Raw genomic sequence first — 12254 nt, 5'->3', positions numbered from 1 at the left:
CAGATTGAGAGAGACCTGAGCAAAGCAAATGAGCTCAACCTTTTCTTCAACCTGTTTAGTACAGGATCTCCAGCTGTCCCCTCTAGTCCTTCCTCCAGTCACACGGACACCTCCTCCCCCACCGCCTTCACAACTTCTTCCCCCTCACACCTCCCTAGTGACTAACAATAGAGGGTCACACTGTTCATATATCCACACCAAAACTCCCACAATGAACTTCACAGCTCCACCACCACCCCTTATCCAGCAGTCTGGAATGTGCCCTCTAGTCCCCTCTCAGTTTCAAGAAGTCAGGTGAAGAGACAGCTGGAGACACTGAATTGAAGGAAGGCTGCAGGCCCTGATGGTATCAGCCCCAGAGTTTTGGCGGCCTGTGTTAACCAGCTCTGTGAAATTTTACAAAACCTGATATCATACCCACCCACCCTCAATGACTACAGACCAGTTGCCCTTACATCTTTAATAATGAAGGTTTTGGTGAGGATAGTGTTGGCTCATCTGTTAGCACCTTCCTAGACCCACTGCAGTTTGCCCACTGACCTCAGCGTGGTGTGGATTATACCATCATTTACCTTTTTTAGCGTACTCTTTCTCAGCTAGATTGCAGCTCAGCTAGCTAGATAGCAAGCAGCACTGTTAGAATCGTGTTTTTTGGTAGTGTATCTCTAGTGCCTTTAACACAGTCAAACCTGCACTGCTGCAAGAGAAGCTTAAAAAGAGGTCGACACCTCCACAACCTTCTGGATCACCAGCTACTTTGAGGCTGGAGAATGTCTGTCTGAAAAAATGGCCAGCAATACTGGATCACTGCAGGGGACAGTATTTTAAACTTTCTTTTTCCCATTATGCATTTTGAACTTCCAGTACAACTCTGAAACCTGTTATCTGCAGAAGTTCTCAGATGACTCTGCCATTGCGGGGTGTGTTAACGATGGTCAGGAAGCAGGGTACAGAGGCATAGTTGACAGTTTTGTGGATTGGTGCAAGAGGAACCACCTCATACAATATTCTTTGCTGATATTTGCTGGGGCAGCAGCATCAGAAGGAGTGACTCTAGAAAATTCAAGCTAATCAGGAAGGCTAGCTGAATAATGTACCTTACATCCCCTTCACAACCTACTGGCTAAACAGCAAAGCACTTTCAACAAGACTTTGTCTTCAGCCTTGCTGTGACAAAGAACACTACAGTAAGTCTTTTCTACCGACTGCAATTAGCCTTTACAATAACTTTGCTGTGTGTCAAGAGAGGGAGCTGCTTCTCTTACATCTCTATAAATAGGCTCATATACATTCTGTTTCCACATTGTACTGATATCATCGTGTCCTTTCATTCTCTCTTTTATTAATATTTTAACTTTCTGGTGCACATTATGTAGAGTTAATTAAGTTCCCACCAGTATATAAAATCATCATGTACATATACATAGAAACAGTATATTCTTATTATTTTTATTTTCTTATAACAATGTATTATAGGTCTTTTTAAAGTAAAAATTGAGCTTATATGTTCTATAATCTGTGAACTGGATACAATTTCTCTTTTTTATTAATAAAATACTTTATCTATCTATCTATCTATCTATCTATCTATCTATCTATCTATCTATCTATCTATCTATCTATCTATCTATCTATCTATCCATCCATCCATCCATCCATCCATCCATCCATCCATCCATCCCAGTAAAACCATGAAAATGTCATATTTCCATTAAAGTACTATAGTAAAAGCATATTAATGTCATCCATCCATCCATCCATCTATCCATTAATCCATCCATCCATCCAACAATCCATCCATCCATCTAGGAACCTCTTTAATCCAACTAGGGAACATGGAGGTGAATGGTGACCATTTGATTTAATCCCATTTTTACTTCCAGTCAGCATTCACACACTATGGGCTATTTTGGGTACGCTTGCATGTCTTTGAACTGTGGGGGGAAAAATGGAGGGACATTGGACACTGGAGATGCAAGGCGACAGTGTTATCCACTAAGCCAATGTGCTGCCTATATTAGTATCATAGATACCATAATTTACCAGAGTAAAGCTGTATTGTATAATGTTCCACATTAAAACCCATATTAGTGTCATGAGATATGTTGATGTAGTGAAAACATGGTATTACTGTATACCATATAATTATTATAGCTCCCATCAACCACTGTAGCTAAACAATAATTAACTATGTTTAGAACCATAGTGAATATTCCTGAAAAGAACTACAACAACATTAATTTGGGTTGTGTGCCTTCTTTCAGGGAAAAAAAGTGAAGTGGTTAGTGGAAAGTAGTTGTGACTAGCCACAGTCTCTCTTTGTTTTTAGTCTCTTTTTTTTCTTTAATGACTGTTGGAATCCAGTATGTTGGTTCCATTGATGCCAAATGTAGGTTCTCACACATCTTTCCAGCCTCCAGAGCTGATTCTCCAGAGCAGCCTTTCTTAGAAACATTTAATGCATCCCTCCGTGATCTTGTTTCATCTTGTTCTGTGTCTTGAACCCTTCATCTGCTTTATCTGGTACTTCCATACACTTTTTCTTCTCAACATGTTTCATCTCAGTACAATTCAGCATTTAGTTGGATTTTTGTAGGTGCATTATCACCACCTGTAGATCTCTCTATCTCTCTCCTCAGCTTTCTTGTCCTTTAAAGCAGACTTTCCAGTCCAATCTCATCTCATCTCATCTTCTTTACCACTTTATTCTGTATTTAGGGTCGCGTTGACCTGGAGCCTATTCCAGGAGGCTTAGGGCACGAGGCAGGGTACAAATTGGACAGGATGCCAATCCATCGCAAGGCATACACACTCACACACTATGGTCAATTTGGGGATGCCAATTAGCCTAACCTGCATATCTTTGGACTATGAGAGGCAACCGGAGTTCCAGTCCAATCCTCCTCAAAAAATTCAAAAATAAAATTAAATCCTCCCTTATTGATCAGTGACCCCACGTTCTAAAAGACTCTTAACATTGCTCTCTACTCTCCTAAGTTCTTGGAGTTGTACCATCGAATCAAGCTTCTCCTGCATATACTGTATCTCAATACATACTCAACAGCCTCACATTCTTTTCTGTTTCGTGACCTTTATTTTGAAAACCGGTGCGATCCAGTGCCGACGGAAGTGGACTTTTGTTTTGTTCATGCTTGTGCAGCTGTTGTAGAAAAGAGCTGCAGGCGTTAACGACAGTCTCAGTTGTCTTCGTTACATTTGGGTCCAAACATGGTACGTATTTCATTTGAGCTTAATTTTTATCTTTGTATTGAGTGGTTTGTATTTGTTATCTGTCTTATCAGTTGCTAATAAGGTATGCTATTGTTTCATTAGCGCACTTTAGCTTTAGCTAGCTATCGTGAAATCTGTTAGCATCGTGCTTTAACCGTCACGACTCCACGGACCGTGTTAGCTCAGTCTGCTGGGAGCGGAGAGGTTATCGTGATATTATTTACATAGGCATAATTATTGTTGAAAATGATCATTATATAGTACAAATGATCAGTTAGTTATCCAGGATACGTTGCTAACCAGCCTGTAAAACACACCAGCTTGCTAACTAGCTAGCTAGCTAGCAAACAGCCCGAGTCTCAGGCTGAGTCTCAAACGGTTTCCTGCTCACTTCGTACGCGCACTACTTCCGTCGTGTAATGTATCAATAACATTTTATTTATATAGCGCTTTTAACAACGCTCATTGTCGCAAAGCAGTTTTACAGAATCAGAAGAAAATTAGGGAATGACTATGAAATGTCTGACAAAGAATGTATGAATCAAATATGATATGATCAGATAGTGAGTGATGAACAAGCCGAGGACGATGGGAAGAAACCTTAAGACTCTACAAAGAAACCCATCCTCATTTTGGTGACATCAGATAGCAGGAATTGATTTGCAGTCATAACTGTGTGTTAGATGGCTGTAAGTTCAGTATAACCGCGATGTATTTAAAGGTAGAGGCTCAGCTACAAAACTGTGGGACATTCTATTCCTGTACTATTAGGTGACTGCAGTCACAAGTCCTTAAAGTACAGCTGTGTGCATAAGTCGAGGCCAGAACCTGTTAAACATGTTAAAGTGGAACCGTCCTCATGCACACGCATCCCAAGCAGACTACACACGACAAACAGAAGCAGTCAGACAGGTCCGGAGGGCAGAGTGGGTCTGGATCACTGGCAGCTCAGGAGCAGCATGTGTAGCTTGAAACACAGAGAGACAGTGAGAGAGAGAGATAACTGTAAGGTATGATCATGGCCACCTAATGTATAAGGTGAACGTATATTTAGTGTAGAGTGTAAGCAGGGACTCCAGCAGGACTGACTATGACAGTATAAGTAAAAAGGAGAGCCAGAAGGAAAAACAGACATGAGGGGGAACTGAAATGTAAATCAACAAATCACTTTACTGAGTGATCAATGACTGTGGGGACGGCATCTAAACATACCAGTTCTCCATAATACTCTATGCTCATGAGTCCCCCAGATCTGCTTCTTTACCCAAAACTATTTACAAAAATGCTCGGATAAATAATGACTTTCACACGCTGCAATGATTTGAATTTAGATTTAATATCAAGCAATTTGGGATTCATTACCATGTGTATTTTATGTTGTATTTGTTAAATTATTCAATTATGTAATAAAAATATATATTTATTTTTGGAAAGCCAGATCAGTTTTTTAAATTTTATTTAATGTACTATCTATATGTTTGTGTTTGTACCTTTTGTGTTGTAGTCTCACACAATTCTGCTGGTTCAGCCCACCAAAAGGCCAGAGGGAAGAACGTATGCCGACTATGAGTCTGTAAATGAGTGCATGGAGGGTAAGTAAAAATCGTTTTTTATATAAGTACAGGGGTGAGTCAAAAATGATCCGCACTCCAGTTATATACATTTTTTTTTATCAGTGCTTTATTAGTCTCCCCAGTCACTGTTGTGCGGGTGTGAATGTGTTACGTCAGTTCATTTGTAACTGAGGTGTGAGGAAAAATGGATGACCCACTTGTGAAGAGTAGTGTGTGCCGATTAGTTAAAAAAAGGGTCTGCGAAACACCTCACTCTAAGGAAGGTGAAGTTTTCTAAAAAAAAAAAATAATAATAATAATAATTATTATTTTTGATGAGACATGGATTCATCACTACGAGCCTGAGAGTAAATGGTAAAGTGTGAGAGTATGGAACGAAAACGTTCTCATTCGCTCACTGCGAAAACGTTGAAGATGCAGCCAGCATCTAGAAAATTGACACCTACAGTTCCCTGGAATTTTCAAGAGCCAAAATTGGAACATTATCAGTGAGACGCTTATTGAAGACCTGAAGCCTAAACTACAGATCAAAAGCAGAGGACTGCTATCCAAGGGCTTTGTGATCTTTCGTGACGATGACCATTCACACACTTCTGCCCACACTGTCAACTCTCTGCATTTCAAGGTGGTAAACTTCATTATAAAGTGTTAATGAATCACCCATATAATCCTGATCTCCCTCCTTCAGACTTTCACCTGTTCGGTCCCTTGAAAGCAGCCCTCTGAAGACAAAGATTCACTTCTGATGAAGAAGTAAAGACAGCAGTGCATTCGTTCCTTGCAGCTCAGCCTAAAGCATTTATTAAATGAGGGAAAACTAAAGCCTCTTGATAGATGGACAAAGTATATTAAAAAGCAAATTTATATCGAATTTTTCTAAATTTCTATTTTTCTAAAAATTAATTAGAATAAATTCTATAGCCAAAATGTAAAAAAATTTTTACTCACGGTTTTATGTTGCTAAAATGCGTTTTTTTCCCCCCTAGGAGTTTGTAAGATGTACGAGGAACATTTGAAAAGGATGAACCCCAACAGCCCGTCGATCACGTACGACATCAGCCAGCTGTTTGATTTCATTGATGACCTGGCTGACCTCAGCTGTTTAGTGTAAGTGTCTGTGGAAAACAAAGCATGATGATATGAACGGACCTGGTCCATATAACAGGCTTAAAGTTTAATTTCTGTTTCAGAAGTCAACTATATGACCAGAATTGTCTTTGCAATTGACCATCATACTGCTATGTGCTCGCTAAACATACCGTTCCAGGTTTAATCATCACCTGCTACTGAAAAAATTCTCCTTTTTTTTCTTCTGGGAAGGCTTTTTACTAGATTTTGTTCGCATGGCATCTTAAAGGACCTTTGAGTACCTCCAGTTCAACCTCAACACTCCATGTCTTCATGGAGCTCACATTGCTTACAGGCGCATTTTAATGCTGGAAGAGGTATAGGTATACTTTTTAGGGCGTTTCACATTAGGGGCCACAGATGGTTTTTAGAACACTTGACCCAAAAAGTCTGGTTAATTTTGATCAGTTAGAACACAAGCATTTTACAATCGGGAACCGAATCAAATCAGCTATGGAAGCCAATCAGACCTGAGAATGGATGTAGGTGTCATCAGTGCCATCTGTCTCCTTCGAAATTTGTGTGCATGTAGCTATTGAATATTTTAGAAATCAAGTATTCTACCAAAAATTTAATTGATTAATCGAGTAATCGGATAAAATGTACTTTTACTTAATTACACAGCAATATAAAATGTATAATTAAACACCCAGTTGTGCAACTTAACTAAAAGTTCTCTTCTTTGGCTCGATGATAGTTTTATTGTTCCCTTCCATTTTGCAGCCCGCAACAGAACACTCTCTCAAATCAATACACAGCTAACTGTTTGCGTCTCCCTCTGCTTTGTGAGTGACGCAAGTGCTTGTTCTTCGTCAGTGTTTATTGGCGGCTTGCATCCGGAAGCGCGCTGTGTCACGCCAAATAAATAATTGCGCAAAAACATAACGAAAGCTTTTTAAATTGATTAAAAGAAGCTTTGAGGCAGAAGATGTTGTTTCGATCATTTTTTGCAATTTAATTACTCGAGTTACTCAAGGAATCGTTTCAGCCCTACACGCGCCAGTCTCATCGTTCGACCTACACAGCCATAGCTAATAAAGTAGGAAAGCACATGAGAGCGTCGCTTTTTACTTTTTTCCCCCCCCATAATATCAGTAACATTATGCATAGCGCAAGGATTGACTTCATTGTTTTCTCTTGTCTTGTATTTAATGGCGGCTCACGAACCAACTAGGTGCGTAATGCCACCTGCTATATCTGAGAGTAAAAATGCACAAGTGCGCCCGAACATGGGGAGCAAAAATAATGTAAATGCTTCCCCTTTCCCACTGGCCAGCGATCATTCCTGGGCACGGTACAGATCAGTCATACGAAATAGTGTGAAAATTAACTCCTGGTTTCAGTGAAGTGAAATTGAAATGGGACACTTTGATGTTCAGGTGTATTAAATTTTTCTGGTCATACAGTATGTGCATGTTTCAGGATTTTGGTTTCAAACATGTAATTCACTTATCCTTACTTTACATTATAGGTGTTTGTGTGTTTATTTTTTTAACATTTATTTATTTTGGTATGCCTCATGTGCCAGCCTTTAAATATAATTTATTTTTAAACATCTCTTTGAGTGAGCTGTTAAGTGTGATTGGTAATTTGAGCAGCCGTGAACTATTTTTTTGGCCAGTATTCCTTTTTTTTTTTTTTTTTTTGCCCCCCTCCAAAACTCCCTCAACAGTGTTTAACCAGGCTGATCCACACAGGAATGGGGATCAGTGTAAAATGTCTGAATTCACCACGGGTAGCACTGAGACTGAGGCGAATTTGTACTGTACTTAAATCTAAGATTTTATAATCACTGAAATTATAAAATCTTCCCGGGTTCATGGGGCTTTATACACTGATTTTTGTCTTACCTTATTTGAAGGATATCTTGCGTAAAAAGCTTCCGTGTGAAAAACGAATTAAGATAATGAGGATATCAATTTGCAAATTTCAGAATGTGTAAAAATTTGATTCCTTGTGGATTTGATGGTGTTTCAGTGCTTCTGTTGCAAATGAGACAATGTTGTGGAATATGCTTTGCTTTATGCTTTAATAGATGATGTGCAGGTAATACTGCATTACTTCTTTCTTATTAAAAAAAATTGTTCCAAGGTTGAATCCCAAATAGCGTGAAGATAAAAGCTAGTGTGCTATTTAGGGTATAGAGTCCCTTGTTTCACACACCAGGTAGTGCTCTTGATTAGGGGTTAGATAGAGAGATTTGGGATTCAACCCTGCGTTAGAAGCTCTTTAGTGTTGCAGCTTGGGTTAGGCGTGAAAAACAACACGGAAGCTGTTCAGAATGGGTGTTGTTTGACATTTTAGCAGATGTGTTTTCTCGCTAAAACCTGACTGGTTTGATATGTGGGTTTTTAGCACTGGTATCCGTTAAGTAATGTCCCTTTTGCTATCCAGAAGTGGGTGGGGCCATGTCAGACAGCTGTTGAAATGTAAAAAATAGGTCTATTCTGACTTGCACATGTCAAATTTGACTTTTTTTTCATGGCTCCAAAAAAGGGAATTCTCTGTTTTTAAAAGTTATTTAAGAGTTTAGTTTGAAGCAAGTAGCGGGTACTAACTGATTTTGTTTTCGTTGACAGATTATGGGAAGAGGTCAACCATGTACTTTTTGTAAGAGACATTTATTAAAGAAAGGTACCAGTTTGATTTGCTAATATTGATTGAGCTGATTGCGCTGGGATTCAGGGTAATAAGTAAGGGTGTCAAAACCACTGCGTTTACGTTAGGTATATTAATGAAGCAGCATAGTTTGCACCCCACACCAGCTTGTCTTTTTTTTTTTTTTTTTTTTTTTTTTTTAAAAAGCCCACAGCTTCTCACATTATTGCAAAGTGTAAAGTCCTCTTTGAACACTTTCCTGTGGCAGGAAACTTGAAGGTTGGGAGAATAAAGGGAGACACTTTCTGTAAATTAGTGATTTATGCATCACCACATAGACTCCAAATTTTTTTTTTCCGCTTGTATATTTTTGCATTTTAAGTGATAAAATTGTGGTGTTTCTCTATATACTTACAGGTGGTGTGCTCCGAACTATTCAAAGCACCGGATCCTAGTAGGCGCAAATTATTTTTGAAATTTGTTTAAAATTAGTAATGAAACCTGGGAAAACATAATATTGAATTGGGAAATTATAAAATCATGATACTTATACACTGCAATACAAATTAAGGTTTGTTAACAATTTAAGATTTTACTTCAGCTTAGTGCAATCAGCTTGTTAGTGTTAAATCAGGTGGATCTTTGCTGATTAATATTCAGTTCCTGTAACAGTACTGGAATGGCAAGGCCATATCTTTTGTTTTTGCTACACTGGGGACATTTGAGTTTGAGATCAAACAGTGAATTTGTGTTAAACAACTTGACATGTGACAGACCAGGCAATTTTCAGGTAAGCAAAAGTATTGGAATGTTCTTAAGTAAAAGTCACTTTAATATTTGGTTGTTTATAACCCAAATTTAATAATAAATGCATCAGTAGGCATTTTTTTATTAGTGATAATTGTCTAATGATTTTCAGCTGTTTGTTTTGCTGCTCAGTTGGGTTAAGGTCCACTGATTCACTTGGACAGTCCAGGAAGTCCTTTGTTGCTTTGGAAGTGTGTTTTAAGTGATCGCCTTTCTGCATAATGAAGTAAAAAAAAAGATTGATTGCATTTTTCTGTAACTTGTCAGAGAGAATGCTTCAGTAGACATATGAATTAATTCTCCTGCTCTATCGTGAGTTCCATATTCGATAGAGATTAAAGAGAATGTTCCAAAAGCAGCCATGCGAGCTCAAGCCCTGACACTAACTCCACCATGCTCCACCATGAGTCTGTATGTTTTGGATCATGAGCAGATCCTTTCCTTTTCACACTTTTGGTAAAGGTTCATCTTGGTTCCAAAAATTTTTTGGCCCGGCTCTGACTGACCTTGGTCTGGTCTTTTGATTCTTAATGCTAATGAGAGACCTTCACCTGCCCTGTGGAAGTTGTCACTAAATGGTGTGTTAGGCTTTTCCTTTACAGCTCTCACAATCTTTATTAATTTCTGTTGTTTTACTTGTGCTCAGAGATTTTCCATCTTTTTCCTCACTTGGGAAAGGCTAGTTTTTTTTTTTTTTTTTCCATAGGCAGCTCTTTAGTCCAGTGGTTCTTAAACTTTCAAGCCAGCAACCCCTACTTGAAGATCGACAAGATCTCGTGACCCCCCACTAGAAAAAAACAAGCAATAAACATAATCTGTTCACAGTATTTTTACTACATTTACTATACATCAAAATAATTTTGGCTTACCTTTTAATGGGAAGGATGTACTTTTTTTTTTTTTTTTTTTTTTTTTTTGCTTATTGAGCAATAGTGTTTTGCTGTGCTTTATACTTTCATGAGCTAGCACTTCTGAACAGATTACACATTGAGGGAAATCTACATTGTCAACAGTAGATCAAGTGAATCCATACTTTATGAATTCTTCCTGATATTTTCGACGTTTCATACTTTGGTCTGACGGGGTCTTGCTCTTATGATTGGTAGATGTACATGGTTTCAATGACTCAGGCGAACTGTCATTCAACATTTTTAGATTTGCGAATAACAAATTTATCCATTTTGGCAGTTGCGGTTTTCACGTGGAGTTGTGCGCTGTAGCAATAACTAGTGAGCCAGTAGCTGCACAGTGACGTCATATCTTTTAGTCGGGAATTTATATTTTAAACACTCAATCATTAATATCTTTACAAATCAGAAAATATTTATTTATAGCATTTACTTGTAATACTGAAGTGTGTATTATAATCACAAAAAAAACATAATTTTTTAATCCCTCTCGCGACCCCATAAAATTATTCCGAGGGGTCCCATCCCCCAGTTTGGGAACCACTGCTCTAGTCTACATGTGTGTCCTACATACATGTCCTTTTCATTTTTTTTTTTTTCATACAAACACTCCTAACAGATGGGCAAAAAAATAAAAGCATACACACTGCTATTAAATAATTAAGCAGTCATTTTAACAGAACACATCTAGGCAACAAGAAACCATTAGTCATTAGACAAAAACTAAACTTACTAACAGTCTTAATGTTCTAATATATTTGGAGAAGACCATGTTACTGATTCTAAGAAATTATTCAGCGTCTTAACTAATCATAATTGAGAATTAAACGAATTAATGCAAACTTTTATCTGGGTTATTTAATGAAACACTTAATGTAAATATTTCTCTGCTGTTTTGTACAGGTACCGGGCTGATACACAGACCTACCAGCCTTACAACAAAGACTGGATCAAAGAGAAGATCTACGTTCTGCTGAGACGTCAGGCCCAGCAAGCGGGGAAATAGATCGAAGGAATGCAGGAATGAAGGAAGATTCTTGTGGGCTGCATTGACTTTTATTATTCCACCCCAAATTTGTTCATTAGATCACTGCATCGGAGGACAAGCTAGCTGGAGCCGGCCATGTGTTGAGACTTCCCCTTGCTTGTGTAAACGTTAAAATGCTCAAAAATAATGTGTACCCTTTTTATTTTATTTTTTTCTTACCCATGTTCGTTTTTACGTTTAATCCACCAAAGTTGAGGAAGTGGTTTAAATAAAAGCTAACTGTGATCCCAAGGGTTCAGTTCTGATGTGCAGTTCATTTTTATTTTTTTTTTGTAATCTTATAACTTTATCTAGTTTTATAAAACGGTGGTAACTGTTAGGTAATGTTTGCTTTTGATTAGATTTGTATTTTTTTGTTTTTTTTGTTCATTTAGTACAATAAACGACTTGATTGAAATTGTTTGTTCCACTTGTGTGTGTGTGTGTGTGAGGGTGGGGTGGGGTGTTTGTTTGGTTTTCCCCCCCTTCTCATTCCAATTTCTAATGAGTAGGCTATAGGTATTTAAAATGTTCATGGACATCAAAGTTCACTAAACCAAAGCTAAACTTTTTTGGGGGGTTTTGTTTTGTTGCCAAGTCTCCATGTTTTGTGTATATTGTGTTTCTTTCTTCTCTGTTGCTCTTGTGCTATTTGGTGTACTTTCTTACTTATTGTTTTACCGCTTTATGCTGTATACATGGTCACAGGGGCATCCCGGTGCTCTGGAGTTTATCCCAAGGCATGCTATAAGGTATGCTATTCATATGTGTGTGTGTGTGTATATATATATATATATATATATATACACACACACACACACACACACACACACACACAATATGGGCAAATTGGAAATTTGCCAAATCTGCATGTCTTTGGACTGTGTGATGAACCCCAGAAGGAACCCACAACCATGCAAACTCCATGCTCACAGACCCTGCAGGAGCAAGAGGAAACTGCTAGACACTACGCCATGCCGC

General features: G+C 38.2%; 1 protein-coding gene across 1 annotated transcript; it reads left to right on the top strand.

Annotated features, from left to right (window-relative positions):
* Positions 1-3124: 3124 nt before the first annotated feature.
* erh (ERH mRNA splicing and mitosis factor) lies at positions 3125-11525 on the top strand. Its single transcript, XM_053484968.1, has 4 exons — positions 3125-3231; positions 4736-4823; positions 5792-5912; positions 11150-11525. Exons 1-4 carry the CDS (start codon positions 3229-3231, stop codon positions 11250-11252), a joined length of 315 nt encoding a protein of 104 aa, XP_053340943.1. The 5' UTR covers positions 3125-3228; the 3' UTR covers positions 11253-11525.
* The last annotated feature ends 729 nt before the right edge of the window (positions 11526-12254 follow it).

The sequence above is a fragment of the Clarias gariepinus genome, chromosome 2 (genome assembly GCF_024256425.1).
Source record: "Clarias gariepinus isolate MV-2021 ecotype Netherlands chromosome 2, CGAR_prim_01v2, whole genome shotgun sequence".
Lineage (NCBI taxonomy): Eukaryota > Metazoa > Chordata > Actinopteri > Siluriformes > Clariidae > Clarias > Clarias gariepinus.
The sequence above is the reverse complement of the archived record's forward strand: the minus strand, read 5'-3'. Positions and strand labels throughout refer to the sequence as shown.

Bases quoted from the DNA above. Each gene is read 5' to 3' on its own strand.
- erh (XM_053484968.1), top strand. The intron at 4,824-5,791 runs GTAAGTAAAAAT...TTTCCCCCCTAG, and splicing joins TGTAAATGAGTGCATGGAGG to GAGTTTGTAAGATGTACGAG. The intron at 5,913-11,149 runs GTAAGTGTCTGT...TGTTTTGTACAG, and splicing joins GCTGACCTCAGCTGTTTAGT to GTACCGGGCTGATACACAGA.